Here is a 26,688-nt window from a genome sequence, read left to right as displayed (position 1 = left end):
CAGACATGCCAAGATGGGCAGAGTAAGATCAGGAAGGCGGCGGGGAACTTCCCATTGATGCAAATAACCCAGCTCTTCACCATCCAGGGTAAGGAAGGTCCAGTTCCCAGAAGGTGCTCAATCAAAGCCTATGCTCTACAGAGGTCAGGCACGCCTGGGGCTTCCCCCTTGCACTCCCACATCCCAGGTGATGAGAACCTTGAACAGAGACTCTCAGACACGGAAGACAGTGAGGAAATGAACAAGGGGAGGGAAGGCCCCTCAACAATCTCAAGCGGTTGATATTGGCACAGCCCACCTGCTACCACCTCCCAGAAGTTCAGAGGGAGGAGCAGAAACCCAGGACAACCAGAGGGTGCAGGAAATACAACCCCTACCCACTCCTCCCTAGCTCAGGCTGGGATCCTTCAGTCCCAGTACTGACCAGAGGGAAGGCCACACTTTAGGAACCTGGCCCTGGGAACCAGCTACAGTTCCTGATGGTCTCTGTTCACTCAACTTGAAGACTATGCCTGTCTGTTTAGCCTGTCCTCTGGCCTCCCACACCCTCTAGAATGGGAACCGTGGGTATTAGGGTTAGGAAGAACAGTCCCTCAAAAAAAGAAAGGCGGGGGGGGGGGGGGCTCTGTTCACCACTATTTTAAGCCATCGAGTGTTGCCTGACTGGTCACTCCCAGCACGAGAAATCTCTCTCATTGGATGGAAAATGGCTTTGCTCTCATTACAAACCTGGCTTCCCTGGAGTTTGCAAAGAGGGCTCTGGGTTGGCAAAATGTTCATTTATATTGGCAGGCAAGCAGGGTAGGCAGGGAAGGGAGCTAAATAGGGGGCAGGGCTCAGAGAGAGAGAGAGAATAAATTAGACCCAGTTTTAAACGGTGAATGTTTTCAGACCCTCACTTCTGTCCTATGTATCAGGAAAACTCGGGGGGGGGGCACTGGGGGACCTTAAGATCTTGACTGGGATACGGGGGCATCCCTTATTTCAACTTTAGAGGCAATCACCAATCTCCTGTTTTGCAGATACCCCCACAGGCTCCAAGTGGTATCTACTCGGTCAGTGGCATCTGACTCAGGTGATGGGGGAGGGGGCAGGGTCCTTTTCCCTGACTGGCAGTTACACCATGTATTTGGGGACCCATGACTGAACCATGAGAGTCCTAGTAGCTACTGGAGCTTGGACTGGGGTGACAATGGGGCACAGGATGAGCCTGGGGTTACAGGACAGCTGCTTGTCAGTCAGGACACCAGGCATCTTCTCTGACCACTATGAGCAAGGTCATTCTGTCCTGCCAGTCTGGATGCCAGGTGCCCAGGGTGCCTGCTGCTGGCCCACCACTTGGCATGAGGGTCTGGGCCCAGGGTTAAGGTGGGCATGGTGGGCTTTTATCCTGGACTTGAGGCCCCAGTGACCTCACTCCTCCAGGGGCCTAGCTCTCCCTCCCCAGCTGCAGCTTCTCAAGGCAGAAGAAGGAGATCCTAATGCTTGGGGTCAGTACCCAAGGAGCTGGCCCCTCTGCCAAGAGGTCTGTCTCTCTTCGTGGCCCTGCTCTTCAGGCTGAATGACCTGGAACTGCCTCTAGGATGGCCACCCTGACTCTGCAGCCCAGAACAGGGAGGTGGGATGTGTGGCTTAAAGTGGCAGAGCCATATCCTGGCTGCCGGCAGGGCTAGGCCAGAATCAGAACACCTTTTTAGCCTGCCTCTAATGTGGCCTAGACCCCAAGAGGGCGAGGACTGGAGCCCGGAACAGAGAAGAAAGTTCCCAGCGCGGTGCAGGAGGAGGTCTGGGGGTGTCTTGGTGCCTAGAGGCGCCCCACTTCTCTCGGAGCTCCCTGCGCGAGGAAGGAAAGTTAACTCTGGCTGAGAGGCAGGGCTGAGAGAGGAAGCATGCCTGCCACCGCTTCAGGGAACCCATAGGATCGCCTTGGCCTCCTTACCTGAAGTCGCTGTAGGGGTGGATAATCCAAAATCCGGCCGACTTCACCCTCTCCTGCTCGCGCTCCACGGCTTTCTGGCTGCCAAACATCCTCAGGGAGAATTTGTTGACCCCGGGCTGGAGCATTGCCCCGAACTGGCGCTGCATGAAGCCGGCCTGGCCCAGGCGCACCTCGGCCTCTGGGAGGATCTGGTCGCCGGCGGCCGCGCCTCCCTCCACTTTGATAGCAGTGTCCACCGAGGGCTGCTCGCAGGAGGCGGAGGCCGGCTGCGGCTGCTGCTGGGGCGGCGGCGGCGAGGCTGCGGGCTGCGCCGAGGCGCCGGGGCGCTCGGGCTCTGCCGCCAGGCCCGGGGGCGTCCTGTCCTCACCGGGGGACGCGTCGCCCTCGGCGATGAGCCGCCGCTCCTCCGCGGAGTCATGCAGGTGCCCGTGACTGCTGCCGCCCCCTGCTCCGGAGCCGCCGCCGCCGCCCCGGCTGCCCAGCGAGGCCAGGCTCCCGCGGAAGCGCCTGCAGTCGCCGTTGGTGCTGGACTTGCCCGCGCCGCGGGCCGGCCCCTCGCCGTCCGCCGCCCCGAGGGCCGCGCCCCGGGGCTCCGTGCCGCCCGCGGCCGCCGAGGGTGAGGGTGAGGGCAGCGGCCGCAGCCGGATGCTCCTGCGGCTGGGGTCCTGGCGGCCCCCAGCCCCCTCCTCCTCGGCGTCCTCTTCCTCGTCCATGATCCACGCCTTGGCCCCCACCTGCTGCGGAAGGCTGTAGAGCCGCTTGCGCATGGACGGCGGCAGCTTGTCCATGGCGCCAGGGGCCGGGGCCCGGCCGGGGCAGGGGCGCGGGTGCGGCGCCGCCGACCCGCTCCAGGTCCGCCCGCCGGTCGGTCCGCCAGCGGGGACGCGTCCTCCGCCGCCTGCTCCGGACCGCCTTAGGCGCCCATGCTCGGGGAGGCTGGGTGCCGCGGGGAGGCTCCCAGTCCCGCTCCGGGTCCCCCGGCTCGCAGCGCTGCGCCTCCTCCCGGGCCGGGCTGGGCGCGGGGACCCTGCGCTCCCTCCCTCCCTCCCTCCCGCGTTCGGGGGCGCGGCGCGCGGCCCGGCTCCAGGCGCCCCGCCCCCGCGGGGAACAATGGGCGCGGGTAGAAGCGGCGCTGCGGCCGCGGCGCTCGGAGAACCGCTCTGGAGCGCAGAGCGCACGACCCGCGCGCCTCTCGGGCGTGCGTCCCGCGGGCCGGCGGGCTATCAGTCTGTCCCGCCGCCCCGGCTTTGTGGCCAGCCACTCGCGAGCTCGCCTCGCCTCCTCTGGCCGAGCCCAGCCGGCCCGTCCCGGGGCTCCCGCCGCAGCCGAGCGGAGCCCAGCGGCCCGCCGGGCTTACATCAGCGGCCGCCTCCCCCGGAGCGCCCTCCGGCAGCGCTGGGCTCCCGCGCCCCGGAATATTCATGAAGCCGCCGCAGCTCGCGGGTTGCCATAGGAGCGGCTCCCGCAGCCGGGCCTGCCTACCTGGGCTTCTTAAAGGAGCAGCGGCGCGCGGGCCGGGGGCTCGGAGAGGGGCGGAGGGTGGAGGGCGGGACCCGCGGGCGCGCAGGGTGGACCCTTGCCTGACCTTAGGGGCTGGGGTGAAAGGTGTCCTTAATCATACACCCTCGAATACCTTTCCTTGGACAAGGCTGGGAGCGCGCCCCAAGTCTAGGATTCCAGCTTGGGTTGCGAATTTCCACCCCAAGACGGGGCGGGGGAAAGTGGAGGGGGGCGGGGGGGGGGGGACGGGGTTTCCTGATCTCTCCTTCTCCGAGCTCTAGGCTCGCCTTTCCCCGGCGGTTTAGCTTCTCAGCTGAGTCTCCGACCCTGCTCCCGGGAGGCGGGCGGGTCTTCTGGATGCGGAGCCCCCAGGCCTTTCCTCAAGGCGCCTGGAGAGGGGGTTTCCAGGAAATGCGCTGCCTCTGTGCTGCTCCCGGGGTTTTCCTGCGACACGGGCGAGGGGCGAACCCCCACCCCCCCTCCGCCGGTCTTTCCCCTGCGGAGGCTCGCAGCTGCCGGGCAAGGAGGGCGTGGGGAAAACTCCGGGAGACACCGGGCGCGCGGGTGAGACCCAGCCCTTCGAGGTAAGACTTCGAGGAAATGCGCCCGCAGCAGCCTCGGACCAGGGGTCCGATCCCCGTGCACACCTCTTCTGATGTGGTTCCGACGGGGGTTTCTGAGACCAGGGGGGCTGCAGCGGGGAGCCAATAGGCAGGCTCCTCTGGAGGCCTGGCACTCTGGAGCTAGCTGTGGACCTTCTCCCATCCAAATTGTGACACCTCCGTATGGACCAACGCCGAAGGAGTTCCCGCTCCACCCTACTCCCTACCCCCAAGCAACTGTACAATCGCCTCCCCCTTTGAGTCTGCTCCCCACCCCCACCCCCAGGCCAGCAAGCCATCCAGCTGTGTGTCCTCTCTCTCCCTGTACGTTCTCGGGGCTTATGGACAAATCCCACCAGCTCAGCCAGAAATATCGCTCTTTTTCCTTCCACACCCCACGATAGCCTGACACCCCCGCCCCTCCACATCCACACAGGCAGGGCTGCCACACCCCCTCTCCTTGGCCTGGGGGCTACCAAGATGGCTCAGGGGTTACTCAGATCCTGTCAGGTCCAGCATCCCAGATTAGTTCCTGAATGAGGACGGGGCATTGGAGGGAAGGGGTTGGCCAGGGAAGGCTGGAGTTTGGGTTAATGCTGAAGTGGACCCTCAGCAAAGTCTGACTGACGGGAGAGAGGCAAAAAGGTCCCCTAGCCTTGCCATCTGTCTGAGGAATAACGTGAAGTTTTTCTTCAAAGGATTTTTTAGTCTCATTCTTAGCCCACTTGGGACCACCTCCCCCACCCCATTCAGAGCAGAAATTTTGGAAGCAAGATGGGAGGAGGCCGCCTGGCAGGTGCTTCTCTGCTCTACCCACTGGACCACAGGACCTCCCATGGGGGGAGGGAATGACTAGCAGTGATGTCATCACCGCTAGCTGGCATTTCTACTTTTGAGCAGCTCTGAGCTGACAGTTCTCTGCACAGATGCTGGGAGGCCTAATCCTTGAATGTCCTTGGGTCTCCTTGAGGAGTGTTCTTAACGGGCTGGGAGCCCCGCCTGCCCTGATGTGCCAGCCATAGGGAGAAGACCTCCGTTTAACTCACTTCTTTGGGCTTCTGGATACAACTAGGAGCTAGTCTGCCCTACCCCAGCTTCAGGAAGTCAGCCCAAACAGGATTCCCAGTGACCTGTGGTAAGGGCATCCTCCTCTAGGTACCCTTCCTGGCCACCCAAATCTTGGCCATGTCCCACCTTTTAGTCCCCATGGCCCATGATCTCCCATCCACCTGAACACTGATTACCCAGTGGAGTTTATGTCCCCTTCAGAACTGAGCTCCCGAGGGTAGGACAGATTCTATTCATCTCAGGGACCTCAGCACCAAAATGGGGGGGGGGGGGACAGAGAGCAGATCAGTAAATGTCAACTATGGATGAGCAACCCTAGAAGCCAGCTATGCCACTGAAGGGGGTCCTTGAAGTAGATGGAGGATATGACCAAGGTTTATGCTTCCTGGGTTACTCCTGCCACAGGCTGGCCAGGGGTCAGGGCCCTCAGATTCCTCTCCCTCTAGCCCCTCACCTACCTTCAGTTGGGTTAGTACCACTCATCTAGGACCATCTAGGATCACCCTCGGGTGCAGAAATGACCATTAGGTAAAGTAGGCATATGGTAATGCTGGCCTCTCCTGTCTCCTCTGTGTGAAAACCCTAATGGAGGACAGCTGTGGCATGTCGGCGGTGTGGGGGAGAGAGGAAGAAACCCAGGCTTTGATGGGCTCTAATTGTGGGAAATCTTGGACACAGCCTTGGGAAAGAGGAGAAAACTCAAGATAGGAAAGAAGTGTGTACTAAATCACGCCTCAACCGATGAGCAATTTGAGGAGGGGGACCTCGCTGAGCTCGGGGTAGCTAGGGAGGACTCCCTGGAGAAAGGAGTCAGACTTGGTAAGAGACAGGTATCCAGCACGTTACAGTTGACTCCGTATCTGTTAAACCACATGAAATTTTTGTGGGCCAAATATGATCAGATTGTCAGGATTTCACTGGCTCTAACTAACATCCTTGCTCCCATTTGCAAATAAGGGAACTAAAGCACTGAGACATTGCCATTGCCAAATATCTCACAGCAAGAAAATGGTGGAGCTGGATGCCCAGCCAAGGGCCCCACAGGTTGGGCTCTTCTCAGCTGCCCAGAGGACTCACGCAGCTACGGTGCCATTCTGAGTGCGTGGTTGAAGCAGAGAGGAGGTGAAGAATGGAGCCCCTGCATTCTGTATTCTCCCCATTGCTCCTGCCAGGTCTCATGCCTTCTCATTTCCAGTGCCACCTTAGAAAGCCCGGGGTCTGTTCTGATTCATCTGGTAACACAGTGGACAGGACCTGGGGACCCCAGGAAGGGGAAGGCCCTGCCTCTGGCCTGAGACAGAGACCTGTGGCTCTCAGCTTCATTGGGGAACTGAGTGTCCCTGGGAGACAGATGTGTCTCCTCTAGGGCCATAGGGGAGTCTGGGTATTCCTGGACTGCAAACCCAGAAAAAATCTGGGTCTAAGAGAGAAGAGGCTGTGGGATGGGCTAAGAGAAGGGATGAGCTTCCTTCTCTGGAAGGGATACTGAATTCAGAAGATCAGCTGGGAGTGGGGTGGGGATGTAACTGATTATTATAGATCAACCTCAGACCTTATTTGGCAGGAATCTGGATGGGCAGATGGGTAGAGGGGGTTGAGAAATTCTGAAAGGTTATTTGCTTGTGGGCCAAGGGCATTGTTCTTGCTTAAAGAAGTGGCTCCGAGGTAGGGCCGTGGCTCCCACACCATGTTATGCCAAGGTTTTGTCCAGTCCTGCTTAAAATTTAACCGAGAGAGAGAGAGAGGGAAAGAGAGAGGGAGAACAATGTAGGATATTTTAGGGTAAGGTTGCCAACTGCCCTTCTTAGAAGTCTGTCTTTATTCTAACATTATATCCTTGCTGCATTTTCTGTGTTGAAATGCCCTTTTATGAAATCATAGTGCCAGGAGATGGTATTTTTTATGTCCTCAGCTAAATAAAAAGTTGGCATGGGATTCTGTGTTTGTTCCCAAAAATCATTTTTGAAATGTTATTGGTCTGTGAATTCCAAAAGTCTGGGAGCCCCCACCATAAACAATAGAGCATGAGACTGGAAAACAAATCCAGTGGAATTAAATACTCCTCTGTCATTTACTGCCTGTTTATGCCTCAATCTTCCTCATGTGTGAAATGGGTTTAATGATGTGTACATCATAAGCTATTATGAAGACCAAATGAGACATGAATGCACAGAATATGACATCTCATTTGTAGTAAGTTCTCAACAAACATGGGATGATGGAATAGTGAATAAAGCCTGGGTGGCTCAGTCGGTTAGGTGTCTGACCCTTGGTTTCAGCTCAGGTCATGATCTCATGGGTTTGAGCCTCACATCAGGCCCTGTGCTGGCAGCAAGGAACCTGCTTGGGATTCTCTGTCTCTCTCCCCCTCTCTGTCCTTCCCCTGCTTGCATTCTCTCTCTCTCTCTCTCTCTCTCTCTCTCTCTCTCTCTCAAAATAAATAAGTAAACTTAAAAACAAAACAAAAACCTGCAATAGCCAATGGAGAGGAGACAGCCTTTAGAATCCAATTTAGGTCATATATTTGTCTTTAAAATTGCTGTTGGGACAAAAAGGATGTCTTGTTATGCAGGATTGCCTTCTTTGAATTCTTCATCCCTGGTAAGTCTTGGCTGATTCTCCAGAAGGCAGATTTTCTTCTCACTGGATGAGCACTTGCCTAAGTGGGATCAGAGAAATTGACCCAGAGGTCACACCCTTGACCTTATGCTCAAGGCTCCCACCATTCACAGGTGCAACTCCATCTTTCTGTTTAGGGTAGATATGGTCCTCCCAGTGCACCTTCTGCTCTGCTCTGAGGCAGGTCTGCTCTGTGGGCTGGAATTGGGGGTATGTAAATTTCCTGCTGGTTGTCCTGAACTGGGGATGAGGCCCCCAAGAAGTAATATTGGAATCTGCTACATTCCCTCAGGTTTCCCATCTCAAGGCTTCCTGATGAAAAAACTGGAAGGGAGAAGGAACATGGGAGCAGCCAGATTGGATGTAGATGTATGGAGAGAACAAATTAACCACACAGTCTTGACCAAGCCTTGGTGCCCGTCCCTGAGCACAGCCACCAATGGATGGAGGCTGAGAATGGGGCATCTGGGTGGCTCAGTTGGTTGAGTGTCCAACTCTTCATTTCAGCTCAGGTCATGCCTGATCCCAGGGTTGTGGGATTGAACCCCATGCTGAATGTGGAGCCTGCTTAAGATTCTTTCTCTCTTCTCCTCTGCCCCTGTCCCCAACTCATGCTCTCTCCGTCCTTCCCTAAAAAAAAAAAAGATAGAGGCTGAGAAGACAAAGAGATGCCCTATTTGGGGCAGTTCTCAGTCTGGTCAAAGCAGTGAAAGACCATACCAGAAGTTTGTAACCAAGGATCAGAGTGAGTGGTTCAGAAGCTCAGAGCAGTGGTGCTCTTGAGTGTGGTCAAGGTGGGCTTCCTGGAGGGGGTAGAAAGTGAAGTGGATTTTCTAGACAGTGGTTACTGTGTGTGTGTGTGTGTGTGTGTGTGTGTGTGTCTGTTGGGGGAAACAGTGAATGGAGCAGCCTGGCAAGGGTGAGGCCTGCAGAATTCTCTGTGGGGTTAATGAGGCATTGCCAAAGGATAGACCTAGGGTAGCGTCCACCCCAGGGGACCACTACATGGTTGCTCTAAGCTGGCCCTAAAAGAAAGTCTGCTATCTCCATAGGAGGAGAGTACTGGGTCCTTTTGACCCCCTCCTCCCAACACACTCACCCTCACAGTCTGGCTGCAAAAACTACTGGGAGCCCACATGCTCACCCTCCCCCAATGACGTTAAGGCACTACTGAAAGAAAGTCCCTACAGGCTCAGTTTCCTATTGGATTTGCCATCTGCTTTCTTCCAGCTCTGCCTTGTTTCTTTAGGAGCTTGGAGTGTGGGCTATGGCATTGTCCCCTACTCTACCCCCTGCCTCTCTGCAGGACCCCACCTGTGAGTGCCCAGAGGCTGGCAGAGCCCAAAGCCCTTTCATCCCCAGGCCAGGCCTTGATCTCTCCATTCTCCCCATCCCACACTCCCGGCTACTCCCCAGGACTCAGCCAGGACCCTGGCAGGGACATCATGCCCCTTTCCTCTCAGGAAGGCAGAAGAAAGATGTGCTGACAGCTCAGCCAGGCCTGGACTGTGTCTCTGTGTCCCACCAGGGCTCCAGGACGTCTGGGCCACCTGGACTCAGAGCCAGGCTGGAGAGTGAGGCACTTGGGGTCGGGGGAGGCTCCCGAGGTGCTGGCTGAGCTGAGCTGCCAAGAAGTTAAGTACCAGAGACTCCTCTGTCCCAAGTCTGGAATTCACCGTATATCAGGGCTGAAGTGAGTTCAGACAGGAGCTCCGGAATGGTTCCAAGCCTGCGCTGGAGGAGTTAGGGAGGGAAAGGAAGAGACAGGATGGCCTGGGAAGGGGGAAGAGGCAGAAGAGGCTTGGCAAACAGGACAAGGTGGAGGATTGGGGGAGAGTGAGGAGCACCGGGCGGGGGGGGGCGGTAGGTTTCCACCCCCTCCTCAGGGAAACCTGAGGTGGCCCTTACTAATGCTGGGCTCCTCCCTTCTGCCAAGGCTTGTTCATGCTGTCCTGCCCTCTGTCCTCTCCCCCACTCCTCTACATATTCTTCCCCCAATTTCACATAGTTCCTGTTTTCGTTCAACCGTTCACCCCTTTATTTATTGAGCCGACTATGGAGTACCTACTGTATAATGCTGAAGATCCAGCCCCTAATCTCCAGCCACCGCAGGCTGTGACAAGAATAAGACAGAGACAGAACCTCTTGTAAAGAAGCCAGGGACAAGGGTCATGTGATGTGGACAAGTGGCTGGAGCGCCCAGAAGGAGGAGGAAGAACGTGGAGGAGGGGAGCAGGGGGAAATGGTCTTGCTTGAATTGGCTTTTGCAGAAGGCATGTGTGATTTGGAAAAGTGGAAGCAGAGAGGTGGCCTATGCCGGGCAAAGAGCACGGTGTGAACAAAAGAGGGGCAAACGGGAGCCCGTGCACTGGGGTGGCTGAGCAGTCTGGGGGACGGCAGCCCTGGTGGTCGGGGTGGGGGAGCACGAACACCCAAAGGTAGCCTGGCTCTGGAGGCAATGGGGAGTGACTAGACCTGACTTAAGACAGGCCAGGACTTTGGGGACAACCATCAGGTTGTGCCCTGGGCGCCCAGCCCTGTACTCAGGTCTTCAGTGAGTGAACAAGAAAAGAATAAGATACAATCCCCGCTCTTGGAAGCTCACAGTGGAGTCAAAGAGATTAAAGTAATGGCACAAAACCATTCAGTCATCCTGCCAGAGTCAAGGACCTGGCCCCCAGATGCCTGTGGGCGCATACAGGGAGCCACAGCCAGGGTTGGCAGCTGGTTTGAGAGCTCTGCTCTCCAGCTCCCTGCAAAGCGCATCTTTTGTACGGGCCCCACAGCCCAGCCTCCCTCCCACGAGCCCTGCGCATCAGGATAACCTGCTATTACATGAGCCTTTCGCTGGACGCCTTCCAGAGAGAGACAGTTCCGCTGTGTAACGAGAGCCGTGCCCCACAGGCCACCCTGCAGGGTCCAGAGCAGAGGCAGTGTCAGGGAGAGGGTGATAGAGGCTGTGATAGGGGCTGTGGCAGACACTATGATAGGGTCTATGATAGAGGCTGTGACAGGGACTGTGACAGTGGCTATGACAGGGGTCTATGACAAGGCTGAGACAAAACCTATGACAGAGGCTGTGACAGGATCTGTGACAGAGGCTGTGACAGAGCTGTGATAGAGGCTGTGATGGAGCTGTGATAGGCTGTGATAGAGGTTGTGACAGGGACTGTGACAGTGGCTGTGACAGGGGCTATGACAGAGTCTGTGATAGAGGTTGTGATGGGACTGTGACAGGCTGTGATAGAGGCTGTGATAGGGACTGTGACAGGCTGAGACAGGGGCTGGGGCAGAGGCTACTACAGGGGCTGGGACAAAACTGAGACAGAATCTATGATAGAGGCTCTGACGGGGGCTAGGACAGAGCCTGTGACAGGGGCTGTGACAGAGTCTGTGGCAGAGGCCATGACAGGAATTGTGACAGGGGCTATGACAGGGGCTGTGATAGGGGCTGTGACATGGTCTGTGACAAGACTGAGACAGAATCTGTGATAGAGGCTGCGACAAAGGCTGTGATGGACTGTGACAGGAGCTGTGACAGGAGCTGTGACAGAGTCTGTGATAGTGGCTGTGATAGGGCCGTGACAGAATGTGATAGAGGCTGTGACAGGCTGATACAGGGGCTGGGACAAAACTGAGACAGAATCTACAATAGAGGCTCTGACGGGCTAGGACAGAGTCTGTGACAGGGGTTGTGACAGAGTCTGTGACAGAGGCCATGACAGGAGCTGTGACAGGGGCTATGACAGGGGCTGTGATAGGAGCTGTGGCTGTGACAGGAGCTGTGATGGGGGCTATGACAGAGACTCTAACAGGAGCTATGACAGAGGCCATGACAGAGGCTGTAACAGGGGCTGTGACAGGGGCTGTGACAGGTATTGTGACAAAGGCTGTGGCAGGTACTATGACAGATGCTGCCACAGTGCTGTGACAAAGGCTGAGACAGGGACGGTGAGAGAGCCCGGGACAGAAATGTGACTAAGTCTGGAACCACAATCAGAGTTGGGACAACAGCTCCCGGAGCCCAGGCCTACACTCCCACGGTTGACAGAGCAGTTGGCGGTGACAGCAGCAACACAGCAAACACATGGGCCCAGCCAGGCCCAGGCACTTGTGGAACCGCCAACAGGCTGAAGCTGCCACAGGAGAGCGAAAGGGGGTGAGTGAGGCCCGTTCCCAGCCCCCCTGCCGTGGGTTCCTGTGTGTCCGTGGGTAAGTTTCTGGGCCTCCGTTTCCTTGGTAATGCCTGCCCTGGGGAGAGGCCAGGTCGCAGAATGAGACCGGAGCAGATGTGGACCGACCGAGGGTCCCTGTGAGACTCCAAGCTTTTTCAAGGGGTTTCAGGGTCTCCCCAGCCGCCGCCAAGAACAGCCTGCTGGCCGAATAAGAAACACACCCTCCACCTATACAGACAACCATTCCCCCCATGTGTGGGTGCTAGTGTGACGCATAAAACACCGATTTGTTTTAAAGTATAACTGAATTCATAGTCGTGAAAACTGACATTTATGGAGAACTAGCTCTGTGCCAGGCACCTTGCCAAGTGCTTAGCATGGATTAGCTCATGTAATCCCTGCTAGAGTCCTGGTCAGGTAAGTGGTATTATCTCCATTTTACAGATGATTAAATCGAGGCTAGTGAGGTTGACTAACTTACCCAAGCTCCCACCGGCAGAGGAAGAGCCAGGATTTGCTGGCAGTTACGTCTGACACAGTGTCTTAATCTCACCCACCATTGGCTGCTTTCTCAATCACAACTGCTATCACGTGAGATGTATTTTGAAGCTTCAAACCAGAGATTTTTTTTCAGCGAAAAAGAGGTCCTTGTACTCGAATGGGCTGGGACCTACTGTGTACAGGCTCCAGCAGCCCTGCTGAAATCACACGGGTGCCCTGACTTGTGCTTCCTCCAGTTCCTGGTCTTTAATGCACTCGGGGCCACCTGGTGATCCCACTGTATTTTCCTATCTGCCTGTCCTCATGCTGTTCCCATCGGCTACCATTCTCCCAATCTTTGCACCTCTTCCTACAGAGTCCTGCCCATCAGCATTGAAGCCTGATCAGATGCCTTTGATCCAAAAAGGTCCTCTTTGAATCCTATTGTCTCTTTCCCTCCTTCCCATCACATCTAATCTTCTTGAAAGGGAGGGAAGCCCTCTCCTTTGTCTCTCAACTGCCACTCATTCCTTAGCATGCAGCCATCAGGCTTTGCTACCCTGTGTCTTCAGCAAGACCAAGTCCACCTTTCGTTCTCTTCCTTACCTCCCTCTTCTTGAAACATCCTCTTCCCTTGACTTCAGGAGCACATACTCTCCCGATGTCCTCTCCATCTCTGGCAGTCCTCAGTTTCCCGTGTGGGAGGAGGAGGGCTTCCTCAGCCAACTCCGCATCTCTTGGCTTCATTCCTGACTCTGTTGCCCGTGCTTTCTTTTCTTATGTGATCTCTCTCCTGGGACAGTGTCACCCAGTGGGCTCAGTTCTCATCCATGCCCTCAGCCCAGACCTCTCCCATGAGCTCCAGATCTGGTTGTTTAATGGCCTCTTGGGTATCTCACAAGCACCTCACATTCCACACGTTCTTCTTCAAAGACCCCTCTTTCTTCCCAGTCAGTGAATGACCACCATCCTTCCAGTGGCTAAAGCCAGAAACACGGGCATCATTCCTGACTCCTTCCACCACCAGTCCCACCACCGACCCCCATATCCAATCAACTCCAACGTCCTGCTATTTCTCCTTCATAAATATGTCTCAAGTACGTCTACTCCTTACCATGTCCGCTGACACAACTCCAGATTACCTCTTGCCTAGGCCATGACAGCAGCCTCCTAATGGAACTCCCTACCTCCAGCTTTGCCTTATTATAACCCATTATCCATGATGCATCCAGAGTGATTTTCCAAAATGTAACTCTGGCATATCTGCTTAAGACTCTATAATGATTTCCACTGGGCTGGGATAAAGGCCATTTTTAATGGCCTGGCCACCATGATTTCCTCAGCCTTCCATCTCAACAGTGCCCTCCTTCCCCTGGCACTCTGCACTCATGCACTTTCCTAGACTTTCTGCTTGTGCTGGTAGCGACACTCTCGTTAATGACTGCAGTGGCGATCATGGAGATGTTAGTTGTTGATGATTAAGGTGGAGTAGCAAGTTGAAAACACTGCCTACCACATTGTAACGGCAGTCGTTGGAGGCAAAAACCATCCCACAAGGTTGGTAACATATGCCCATCTCAGGACCATCTGCAATGGGGGTTGTTTGGGGACTCTCTAGTCAGGGCACAGCTGTCTTCCCATGGTGACTCTTGGCTGTCAGCCTGAACCTATGTCCAGTATTCACCTCTTTTCAGCCTTGAGTTGATCCCAGCAAGTTGGTGCAGTAGTGGCGAGGGTGATGATCGTAGAGGGACCAGGTGATAAGTGTGAAGATGCCACTGCTGTCAGCCCTTAGTGAGGACACAGGCAAGGTGAGCCACGAGGCCACAGAAGACCAGCTCCAGCCAGTTGGTTCCCCAAGCTCTGTCTTTGCTGGTGACTCTCTCAGTGACCAGCTGAGGTGGTGCTTTGACTTTCTCGGAAGCTTAGGTCTATAGCCCCGACCAACCACCCAGTTTCCGTGTATGCCCAAGACCGGTAGCCTGACCTCCATCACGGGGCACTGGCTTGCCAGGCGGGGCCTCTGACACCCCTGATATAGACAACATTCTTCCCCAGATTCAGCATTTATTTGCATCTATAAATATGCATGGGGGCTATTTTCCTGAACTTGGGAAAGGGATTGGGGGCTAAGAAGACAGGAGATGAGCAGTCTGGAGGATGATAAAAAGGCATCTGGCCCTGTGGCAGTCTGAGAAATGGTACCCAAAGATAATCGAGTCCTAATCCCTGGAACCCGTGAATGTTACCTGATATGACAAGACACTCTGAAGATGTGATTAAGGATCTTGAAAATGGGGAGATGACTTTGGATTAGCTGGGGAGGCCCTAAAGGCAATCATTAGTGTCCTTGTAGGAGGGAAGCAGAGGGAGATTTGACACAGAACAAGAAAGCAATGTAACCATTGAAGCATGATGCCATGCTGCTGGCTTTGAAGATGGATGAAGGGGCCATGAGCCAAGGAACACAAAGAAGGCAGCTCTAGAAGCTGGGAAAGGCGAGGGAAAGATTCTCCCTGAGAGCCTCTGGAGAGAGTACAGCCAGGCCTGCCAGCACTGTTATTTCAGCTCGAGACAGGCTTCGGACTCCTGGCCTCCAGAGCTATAAAAGAATAAGGTGTGCTCTTGTAAGCCAATGGTTTGTGGTCATTAGTTACAGCAGCGGTAGGAAACTAAACAGTCCCGTTCTGTCCTCCTTCTCCGTCCCCTCTGTCTTCCTCTTGCGCTGGGTTAATCCCCTTGGTGTTAGCAGGGAGGTCAGACACTGAGCAGTAGAGAAAGCTGTTCTCCTCACTTCTCCTCAGGGCCCAGCACACTCTGGTTCCAGGAAATGGAGGCTTTGGGAACATTGGAAAGGGGACGCTGCCTCACAGCAGTAGTCACACATGGGTCACTGTTGGAGTGGCTTTGCTGGCAGCAGGCACTGAACCAGGAGAGGAGAATTCCAGAGAAGCCATATGGGGATTGTAGCTGACGGGGTGATGCCTCATCATATGTGGGCTCCCTTTTTGGAACTCCCAGAAATACTTGTGGCAGAGGAGGAAGAGGGCAGAGGTCTTGTAGGTGCCAGAAGAGAAACAGCAGGAACTTTGGGTGATGGATGTTAATGGAACTTTATTTATAGCCCCAAACTGGGAGGGTCTGATAACATTTGTGTTACATTGTTCTTCTAGCCCACTAGTCTCTCCCTGACTTTGCGCCAGGTGGCTGATTAAGCAAGTAATGATTCCCGAACTCTTTTCATGCCCTTTCCCCATTTCCATTCAGCTTTTTCTCTTTTTTTCTTATGGAGTTGAAGGAGTACTTTCTATATTGGGAAGAGTTTTCCCTTTTCTATCGTTTATTGCTACAAATACTACCCCCCCTCCCCCCGCCCAATTGTTATTTGACTTTTGTTACGGGGCATTTGCCATGTCAGAAATTTTCATATTTTATATAGTGAAGCATATCAACCTTTCTTTTAAAAAATTTTTAATGTTTATTTATTTTTGAGAGAGAGAGAGAGAGAGAGTATGTGTGTGAGTCGGGGAGGGGCAGAGAGAGAGGGAGACACAATCTGAAGTAGGATCCAGGCTCTGAGCTGTCAGTCAGAGCCTGACGTGGGGCTCGAACCCACAGACTGCAAGATCATGACCTGAGCCGAAGTTGGACGCTTAACTGAGCCACCCAGGCGCCCCAACCTTTTCTTTTATAATCTCTGACCTATATCACACCTGAAAGAGCTCTTCCCCGCCTGAAGAAATATTTATTTACATTCTCTTGTCTATAAGCACATGCCATATGCATATGTAATCGATCTTTCCCCTATTAACTAGCAGTGCCCCTTTTCTCATACAGTACATTTCTATCTGTATGGATATATATTCTGGATTCGATACCTATTCCGTGATTTGCTTCTTATTCCTGTTCCTACAACACAACCTTTCCCCCAAATTACCATAATGTACTATTATCTTTTAAAAAAAGAAGAAGATAAAGAATCTTTCTCCTCTCCTGCTGTCTCTTTCAGAATTCTTCTAGCTATTTCCTGTGAGATTAACTATATATAATTATTTGATGCTGGTCTTTTGATTAGGATTGTACTGGGTTTACAAATTAATTCAGAGGAAATAGATATCTTTAGATCATGGTATCTTCCCTTCCAAGAGGAAGGTCTGTCTCTATTTAAATCTTCTTTTGTGTCTGAGGAGAATCATGCCACGGTTTCAGCCCTGGTGCAGCCTTTTCTCTCATTTTTGTTTCTTTTTGTTCATTTCTGTCAAGTTTGGGGAGGGTAGTTTTGTAAACCTGCATTTAAGCCACCACGATTCCCTGAAGCCTTTAGCTTTGTGCTGCGTTGGGGGCGAAGGCGGAGATGATGAGCTGAGGCTGTGGATGGGGGTGAAATTCAGAAGGAGATTAAATGCTAAGTGAAACAGAACCTTACAAAGCTCCAGCATTTGGGGGGAAAGTGAACGTGGTGGGAGTGGATGAGAGAGAGCACACAGAAGGGAGAGGCCAGAACTAGCCAAAGGGTGTCAAGCAAGCCAGAGGATGAGGACATTTCAAGAAGGGCACAGTCAACAGAGCCGGTGTTGCTGGGAGGTTGTGGAGAATAGCTGCGATGAAGCCGTGGGATGTGTTGGTTGTGGCTGGTTCAAGGTCAGGTGATCCTATCACTCCGCGTTTAAACTGGCACATTGAAAACAATTCTGGGACAACAGGGGCAACCCAGGGTTATTTCTGGCAAACCGGAACACATGGTGCCCCTGATTATGGTGACCTCTGAGAAAGTGGTCTCAGCAGATGACATCCACCGTGCCCATCGTTGTGTCGGTTGAGGAGTCAAGACAGTGAGACTAGATTGTTCTTTTTAGAAGTCTGGCCAGAAAGGTAAGGAGACAGTTGGGTCATAGCCGGAGGGAAATTAAGGTTGGAGGAGGGCTTACTTGCTTGTTAGTTTTTTACACTTGACAGATTTGTCTATCTGGGGAGGAAGAGGACTTAGCAAAGAGGGAGAGATTGAAGACGCAGGGTATAAAAGGAAAAATTAATAAAGACGAGAGACTTAGGAGGGAAAGAAGCAGCCCCAAGAGCCTACAGAAGACCTGAGGCCAGCCTGGAAGAGAAGGAAGGACAGTTCCCAATATGAGAGGCAAGTAAAAGAATGCATGACAGGCCAGGGAAAAACTGAGGTGCAGAGAAGGATCTGAGACAACTCATTTAACTTCTCAAGGATCGTTGCCAAGTAGGAGGTGGGCAAAAATCCATATGGGGCAAAGAGCGTCCAAAAGGAAAGGTCCCTTGGCCCCTTCCTTTGGAGATCAACATGGTTATCCCTTCTCTGATGGATTGAGATGATTCTAAATGAGGTCCACTGGTGGTAGGAAGCTTGACAGATTGTCTAAGCTCAGTACCAGGCCCTAAGCTTGCAGGGTTCTGGCTGGTATGTGTCTGGGACTGGAAGCTTCTCTCACCCTAACCACTTTGACAGGTTGGGGGTCTTTCTCCACTGGAGAACTCCTTTAGAAATCCCTTGGAAACCTGTACCATTGAGGACATCAAAGCACTGCCTTGCTGGACAAAGATGCTGGGATTGTGCAGGACCAGGTTCTACAGGGATGCCTCGGTGTGGCAACAGAAGCCATAGCTAATCAGAGGCTCCAGTGCTCTCGTCTGTCCCCTGGCTTTGGATGAGCCAGCTCTTTTGAGGACGTCCTTGTATGCTTTGACAATTCGGGGCGGAGGAAAAGCCCAAGACAGACAGACTGTACTTCTTGTCACTTCAGATGGGCTTGAGTAGTTAGTGTGAATATTTATGAAACATTTATCTTATTTCTTCCCCAACTTGATAAAGCAGGTTCATATAATAGAATGTTCGACAGCCATTCGAAATGATATCAGAAAATAAAACAAGTAAACTTGATGATATGAAAAAATATTTAGGGCACATTAATTGAAAAACGGGTATGAACACAGCAATCTGATTTTTTTTAAAAGAATATGTAGTATGTCCATACATGGACAGATAGATGACTGTAAGTATATACCAGCTAACAGTGACTGTTTCTGAGTGGTGGAATGTGGAATTAAGGGTGACTTTTCTTTTTCCCTGACCTTTATTTACAAATTTTTTGACAGTGTGTTTGTATTGCTTTTTCTTAGTTAAATAATGTGGTTATCATTTTTTTTTTGAAGGATTGCCAAGCAGCAACGGGACCCCATCTGAGCCTGAAAGAGAAATCTGTCAAGGGGCCCATGTATCAGGTTGAGTTTACTCCCTCCAGCTGCACTCAGCAGCTTCCCTTTCCAAAGGGAAAACAACCTGGCCAAATTTAGCGATGTCCTTAGCCCAGTGCTGCTCACAGGTCACCCATGGGACACATCCAGGAAGAGCCTCCCTCCATTCCCCACCTGGGGCTCCATGGACAGCCCACCATCGTTGAGCTGGCATCTTCAATCCAGGTGCATAAATGAAACTTTCCCCCTTCCTTGACCCTGCAGACAACTGTCTGGAGACCATTTGTACCCTGACCAAAGGGAAAAGGCACATTGCCAGACCGGAATCCAGCACTCAGAAGGATGGCACTTTTAACTCTAGCCAGAATCCTTGATGAGTCCTAAACAGCATTCAGATGTGAGTCGGACAGCGAGTGCACTCATCCTGGCCTAGTTTGTTGGTCCATCCTCCATGCATCAGTGAGTTTGACTCAAGAAAGTCCCATGGGGCAGTTGCTGGGCTCAGAGGCTTTGCTCCAGGTCAGCCCCACTGGAGAGGAGCTTAGTGACACTTCCTACCTACATTTGGCTAGTGTGTGTAGGGGCATAGTTGTTAGATATGAGGGGGTCTCCACTGGGCCATGCAGAAAGGTCTGGGCCTTCACTTGGCGCTCTACTCTTACCATATCCCTGAGCTTTTGATCCCTAAATCAGACATCACCACCTGCCCCATGGGAAGCCCCATAGGCAGCCAGACTTTTCTGTCCCCGGCAACAGGGCCACCTCTCCCAGGCACCTTTGCCGCAACAGCAGGAGTGAAGTGGGCCAGGTGATGAGGGAGGGGCCCACCTCTGTGCCCGTGTGAAGATTCCATGCCATCTGTGATACCTACTAGCTTTCTCTGAGCTTCTTCCAAAGACAGTGAAGGAAATGCACAATTCATCTCTGACCCACGATACGCATCCCATAAATATTTGTTAAATGAACAAATGGGTGAAGAAGTGAATTAATCAATCACCTGGCTTTGTGGGCACAGAGGCCTTACGTGGCCGGATGAGGACATCAACTCTTTTTAGACTAGGGACATGTAGATAAAAATACCTACAGCACTTGGCTATGAGTAAAAAAGAAAGGCTAAGATGCCAAGTTTTGTGACTGCAATTCAAAATTTGTACGTATTAATCACTTGTATGTATTAATCATGATACTTTAAAAAGTCTTTCCTTGGCACTGGAACCACAGATTATCAAGTCCAAGTTTCAGATAAGCCACACCAAGGCCCAGAACAAGAAGGGAGTACCCAACGCCAGCAGCCTGGTGAAATTAAAGCACACAATATTGGACAGTCCTCTCGGACCCTGGCCCCGCAGCACTCTTCCCACTGTCTACGCCAGTGTTACTGGAGGTCTTCTGCTCTGGGGCAGTGGGAGGCAGTTTCTCTTATAAATAGATACTGGTTCGGTCACTATGTGTGCCAAGCAAGCTGCTAGGTGCTGATGACATAATGATGGACTAGATGGTGCTCCGACAAGAGAAGAGATGGGCAGTTATGGTAAGGAAAGTGCACCTGACTTTGGAAGCCTGAAGGAGAGACACCTAGCCCAGACTTGGGGTGGAGGGTCAGGTTGGGGGAGCTTCGGATGGGAAGCAGAAACTCCACATGCTCCTCTTAGAGCTCTCTAAGGGCATCCCTCAGCTGCCACCCCCGCGCCACTCTGTCTCCTGCTTCAGTGAGAGCACCAGATAAGAGTCACACCTCTGGGGCCAAGGGGGCAGATAAGCAAGAAAGCTGCTCAAATGAAAGAGGCCCCAGGCAGGGGTGGGTGTCAGGCTCCAGAGGGAGGCCCTGTGAAGGAAGGGACCTGCTGTCCTGTTTGAAGGGATGTGGAGAGATGGCACGGACCCCGTGGCAGAGGCCTGAGCTCCAGGACTGTCTCAGCAGGCCCTCCAACCCCTGGGCAGTCAAACATGGTTCTGATCTTCAACCTCAGATCTGTCTTGTCTGGAGTCCAAAGCTTCTCAGGAGGCCCTCGATGACTCCTGCAACTCTGTCTTGTTTTCCGCCTCCTTCCTCTGATTCGTTGAGTCTCCACCTCGCTAACAACTCATCCCTCCTGCCTCATCAGCCCGCCCTGAGCTATTTCTTCCATCCTTCCTCATTTGGATGGCTCCCGGAATTCAGTCCCTTCTGAAGAAGCTTGGAGGGAGAAGCAGAGGTGGTGAGAGGAACATCCACCATCCCCCATGCCTGTGGTACTACCAATTGGACTAGCCTAGGCAGGGGCTTGTGTATCAGGACAGGGGAGGCATTTTCACACTAGGTCATGAAGGAGAACCAAGTAAAGAGTATCCATAAGGAGAAACCAACAAGGGACAGGGCAGCACCCCATCAAGAAACAACAGGAAGCGCCTTCTACCTCAGGACCTAAAGGGGCATATGGAAAAAGTTACTGGAACTTGGAATGAGGAGATCTCTAGAGAGGGCCACCTGACAATGCTGTGGCCTTTCATAGAGGGACAGAGCCCACCCACAGTGGCCAGGCAGGGAGAATGCCACAAAACATTTCGGGGCGCCTGGGTGGCTCAGTCGGTTCAGCGTCCGACTTCAGCTCAGGTCATGATCTCACAGTTCGTGGGTTTGAGCCCTGCGTCGGGCTCTGTGCTGACAGTTCAGAGCCTGGAGCCTGTTTCAGATTCTGTGTCTCCCTCTCTCTCTGCCCCTCCCCTGTTCATGCTCTATCTCTGTCTCAAGAATAAATAAACATTAGAAAAATTTTTTTAAAAATTTGATTTTACTTTCATACATTTTAATTAAAATGGCCACGTGTGACTACCCTACTGGACCACACAGTCCTCGAGCTTACTCTGTGGGTCTTGGGTTGTTGGACCTTAGAGAGAGGAATTTCTGCTAGTCTTGCTCTGCAGCTTAACTTTGGGGAGGGTGAGTTGATTGACAATGTCACGGTGATGCAGGTTAGCCTTGGACTGAGAAAAGATGTGGGGGTGGGTGTTCTCCCCCATCTCAGGCTGCAGAAGCTCATCAGATACTTCCCTCCACCCTCACCTGGGGAGGAGCAGCCACGGAGGTAAACAAGGGGTCATTAAGATGCTGGGGGCAGGGTCCTAAGGGAGAAGGGACAAAGACACTTGCTCACCTTCTCCCGCTAGACATGCTGGTTAAAATAATTGGCTGTGGTAGGTCGGCATCTCTGAAATTTTATTGCTACTGCTACTTGGCCTGGGGCAGGCCTCCGAGCACTTTTCACGCTTCTTGATCAGGAGTTCTTAACTGGGCTACTGGAGTTCCATGCATTGCTCTGGGGGGGGGGGGTCTCCGAAGCCCCTAAAATTGCATGCAAAACATTGTATCTGTGTCTTTGTTTCTAGGAGAAGGTCCACGATGCCATGAGAATCCCAAAGGCATGTGTGACTCACAAGACAGTAAAGCCCCTGACTCAGGTCCTTGGAGGAAGAAGTGCCTCCTGCTGGGCTGTGCCCTCCCGCGAGACCCGGTCTGCCCCTCCTCTGGGTTTCTTCCACTGCTATGGCTCTGCAGGCAGACTGTCCCCAGAGCCATCTGGAGCTGTGTGCCTCGCTGCTCACCTGGACACAGCGCTGCGCCTCTATCGACTGCCCTAGTTAAGAGCTGTTGAGCTGACTGCAGAGACCAAGTCTGCACCTGCCCCCTCCAGAGGTGGCCAGGCTTAGAGGTGGGGTATAAGCAAAAGCCCTCTGAATCTCTGGGCTTGCAGGAAGGAGCAGGAGTCCTGGAGCCAAAAAAGACGTGCACTTTACCTTGGATCTGTGCCTCCTTGACAAGTTAACGAGCGTCCCTGAGACTCTGTTTCCTCATCTACAAAATGGGGGGGCCGGGGGGGGGGGAATAATGCCCCCTTATAGGGGTGTTGTAAAGATTAGCTGAAGTAATGGCTATAAAGCACCAGGAACCCGATAAACGTTAGCTGTTATCTGGCACAACTGGATCCAGAAGTTTTCTCCACAGTGTTCTGGCAGGAGGCTGTGCAGCTCTGCCCTGGGGAACTGCAGCCTCCTGGGGCGGCCCCGCCTCCATTTGGACAGTTCTGTGAGAAAGTTCGGACGTCAGTCAGGAACCCTTTGCGTTGAAGTGACAGAAATTCAACTCAAACGGCTCACCAAAAAAGGGATTTTATTGGCCCAAGAAATCGGAAAGGGCAGGAGCCGAGGTGATTTCAAGGGCTCTGGAGACCCAAACAGTGTTGTCAGGACTTTCCTCCTCTCCCTTCACAACTCTTGGCTCTCTTTCTCCATGTAATTGAGGAGAAGACAGCCCACAATGCTCAGCATACATGATCACATCTTACTGAATCACAAGATAAAGCTTCTAGGTCCCACTGATGACATATAAATTCTCGGAGAAGGACTGAGGTGGCCCAGCCTTGGGTCACATGACCATCCTGAGCCAATCGCCATAGGCAGGGCCATGGGTAATTATGATTGGCCAGGTCTTGTCACATGACCCGAGGCTAGGCAATGCTAAATGGTAGCCCTAGTGGAACCAGTTGGAGTGTGCAAGGGTAGAATCCCCAAAGGGCGAAATACTGTTTCTAGAAGCCTATAGAAAACCAGAGGGTATGCACCACCCTTCTTCCCTTACATTGGCTCCGATTCTCTGTCCCTCTGACAACCTCCAGGCCCACACCGGTCCTCGCTCTGTCCCAGCAGGCATAGCACATGGCTGCTCACCCAGTCGAGCCAGCCGCTTGGAGATACAAAGTGTCAGTATGACTTGACCCGATGTGCTTTCCTCCAAGCAAAGTTGTTCTAGTTCCTCCATTTCTCCCAGTGCAATAGGTTTCCAGACCTCTTCCTTCTCTACTCCTGGGCAGACGGCAGCAATCTGGTGGAAGTTGGAATGGGGGCCAGACCTGAGATGTGTCTGCTGGAATGCTGATGAAAATCACGGAGGGCTGCAGTACCCCCTGGTGCCAGTCGCCAACCTGCTGTTTCCTTTGGCCAAACAAGTGAGTTGACTGAGGAGGAAGCACAAAGAAGGAGGAGAATGTGGGGAAGAGGAGGAAGGAGAGAAGAGGGAAGAGTGGGAGGAGGGAGGGAGGCAGAGGTAGAAATAGAAGGAAAGGAGACAAGGAGGCCACGAGGAGAACAGGGAGGAAGCTTCAGCTCTCTAGGAGCTCCCAGGCTGGGAAGCACCATCAAATACTTTAAAAAGTACCCAGCTTGGGTGGCACAGACTGTACATGCAGGAGCTGGCCAGTCAGGGGAGGCTTCCTGGAAGAGGGGGCCTGGAAAGAAGAAGGAGATTGCAAAGCTGGAGCTTGGCTCAGGGAGCTTGCTGCAAGAAGTGCAGAACCGTCTCTGAATGCCCAGCTGGACAGTAGGGGGCAGGCTGGCAGGGGAGGGGGCTTGTGCTCCCCTTTCCCCCCTCCCATTCTTCCTTTCCCAACTGGGCTGCTCTGCAGAGGTCACCCCTAGGCTAATGAGGAATCTTCCTGAGGTTTAAAACCAATTAAGCAACAAACGGCTTCTGATTAGTTATTTCTCTTGATATGAATTTTAATGAACAGCCTCCTCTCCCCTCCTTACCTCTCAAACACCCCTCGGGGTCAGCCAGCTTTTGGTCTGCCTTGGAGAGCCTGCAGGGGGTGTCTGGGAAGGCTAGAGGGGAAGGGGAGAGGGGCTAAAGGGGGGTCTAAGCAGTTTTCCACTGCACAGCAAGCCCTGCCAGTCAGCTTGCATGTCCCCTGACATTTCAGAGTTTCACTGTGTCCTAAGACAGGGCTGCTCTCTTGGAGGGGAAGGGGTGTGGGGGGTGGGGCAGAGAGATACACAACCACTGACCTCTGCCAGCTCACCTTGTCCGAGAGGCTGAGCAAAATGTAACAAGTTAGAGCACATGACAAACCTAGAAGGGCTTGGTGAAAGACATGGGAATGGGGGCAGTGCCACGTTTCAGGGGGCACAGAGCTGGGGACAGGGCTACAGGAGAAGGCAAAATGGCGCATGGGCAGAACTCAGTTCTGCAGGGGTGCGCTGAGTGCTTTTGAACAAGCGAGCCCCCACTCTCACTGCTTATCCTTCCAGGAATGTAGAGATGCTAGCTATAGCTTGGCCTTTCTCTGGGGACTCTTACGTCTCTCCTATGAGATGGTGCAAGAGAAAGTCCACGATAAGCCAAAAAAAGAGACTGGGGGTTGGGCAGGGAGTGTGCGAGAGGTGGCAGGGCACTGTCCTCTTTACTGCCCTGAGCGCTCACCAGGAGAACCCCAGCACAGTAGCAGTGGGACCCTGTTTGGTTATATGCCATCCCTATTTCACAGGCAGCAAACTGAGGCCAATATACTCAGCTCTGTCTCCAGTATGGACAAAAGGGGCAGCTGCAGAGCCTCAGGGTCCCGCTCTTTCTATCCTAAAATGGGCATCCTTTAGGATCCTCCCCTGGGATCTAGAAGCCCAGAGGGGAGGCTCAGGAGCTTGGTAAAGCCTTGCTGTCCAGCCCCACACTCCTGACTACTCCTTCCAGCTGAGCAGAAAAGCTCTTTCTTGAAGGGAGAATAAAGTCCATGGTGTCTGCTGGAAGAAGGAAAGGGAGGGGGAAGCTCCTCTTGAGAATTGCTGACAACATAAATAAAGATGGATTTTTCTGCAGGTTCCTCTTTACCATCTCCCTTCTCTTCTCTCCTCCCAGAGTACATATTTTTCCTCTCCCTGTCCTCTCTGTCCCTCTCCCTGCCATTCTCTTCCCTACTCAGTCCACGTTGGCTCTGAGGGGCATCTGGCTGAGGGATTACAGAAGGGTCTGACAGGCCCTGGACTCCCAGGGATAGCCCAGTGAGTTTCGTAGTGATTCCCTGAAAGGCAGCCCTGCTGTCCAGGTCAAAGGAAAGACATCATTTCTGGCTCAGGCATCTGAGTGATGACAAATTTAGAGCAGCCACCCCCAAGCCCTATCTCTTTGGCTTCCGTTTTGGGTACCAGGAGCCAGCCTGGCCCAGAAGATTGGCTTCCAACCAGGGCTCTGCAGTCCAGAGTGGGGCCAGCTGTTCCAGGCCTGAGATTTCCCCGTACGTGTCCCCATGTCACCATCAGGCACCTGGGCCCCTCTGGTTTGCTTCACCGCCCCAACTTTCGGGACTGTGTCCTCCTCATGCAGTGGTGATGGGTGAGGAGACAGATTAGTCAGGTCACTTGGTGGCAGGACAGTTCATACTAACGTGGGCACAAAAAGGGACTTTGTTGGTAGATGTTGTGGTACCAAGTTGTCCCTTTTGAGAAGCAAGCCAGGGTCAGGTATGGGATGTTGGCAAACATATCCCAACCAAAAGAAGGGTCGAACTGCCAACCTGGAGAGAGCAGGGATACCACTAAGCCTCAGGAACATCTGAACTCAGTCTCAAATGCTGCCAGGAATCCAACTTCCTCCTTACGTCTCCATCCGTGTCCCTGCTTCTCTCTGACACTAGATTGGCTTCCTATACCTCCTGAGCTTCACCCTCACAACCGCAGCTCCTGGAGAGAGATGGGGTCTTTATCTTAGCCCCAGTTTAAGAAATGCCAGCAAAGAGGTCTGATTGGCTCAGCTTGGATGGCAGTCCCGCCCCTGAAGCACTCAACTCTGGCGGGTGGAGGGAATAGCAAAATGGCTGCTCCCATGGGCACCCTATGATTGGAAAGGGAGAAGGCGTAGTTTACTGTAAGTTGGAAGGGGGGGAAGGGGGGAGGAGGGGAGCTCACCCCAGAAACTGAGAGGAGGGATGGAGAGACAAATCAGTAGGTATCTATCTCATCTTCTCTCTGACCATGAGGATAGTGGAATTTTTTTTTTAAGTCCTATTACAGAGACTTTGTGAATGTTACTCTCACCAACTCTGGTTTGCTAGGACCACAGACAGCTGGATGTCTTTCCTTCTGTCATCCATAGCTCCTGACCTGTCGTCTTGACTCATGGACTGTAGTCACATGTCACCCCAGATGTGGTCCTGGTAACCTACCCCCGTCATCTTGTTCTGGCATCATCTCATCTTGGTCAGCTTTACTTAGCAGTTGAAATAGAGCCCAAAGATGGGAACCTAGGATTTGGAGTTCAATCTACCTGAGTTTGGATTAAGTG

The 26,688-nt window shown here is 53.1% G+C and overlaps 1 protein-coding gene across 1 annotated transcript in view; it reads right to left on the bottom strand.

Annotated features, from left to right (window-relative positions):
- The window catches only part of HCN4 (hyperpolarization activated cyclic nucleotide gated potassium channel 4), a 42,337-nt gene extending 39,536 nt beyond the window's left edge, over window positions 1–2,801 (bottom strand). Inside the window, exon 1 of the mRNA XM_043555058.1 lies at window positions 1,940–2,801. Coding sequence (XP_043410993.1) covers window positions 1,940–2,727 — 788 coding nt within the window. The 5' untranslated portion in view covers window positions 2,728–2,801. The remainder of the gene's footprint in view (window positions 1–1,939) is intronic.
- Window positions 2,802–26,688: the final 23,887 nt, after the last annotated feature.

The sequence above is a fragment of the Prionailurus bengalensis genome, chromosome B3, assembly GCF_016509475.1.
Source record: "Prionailurus bengalensis isolate Pbe53 chromosome B3, Fcat_Pben_1.1_paternal_pri, whole genome shotgun sequence".
NCBI classification, from domain to species: domain Eukaryota; kingdom Metazoa; phylum Chordata; class Mammalia; order Carnivora; family Felidae; genus Prionailurus; species Prionailurus bengalensis.
Note: the sequence above shows the minus strand (reverse complement) of the source record. Positions and strands in the feature narration are given on the sequence as shown.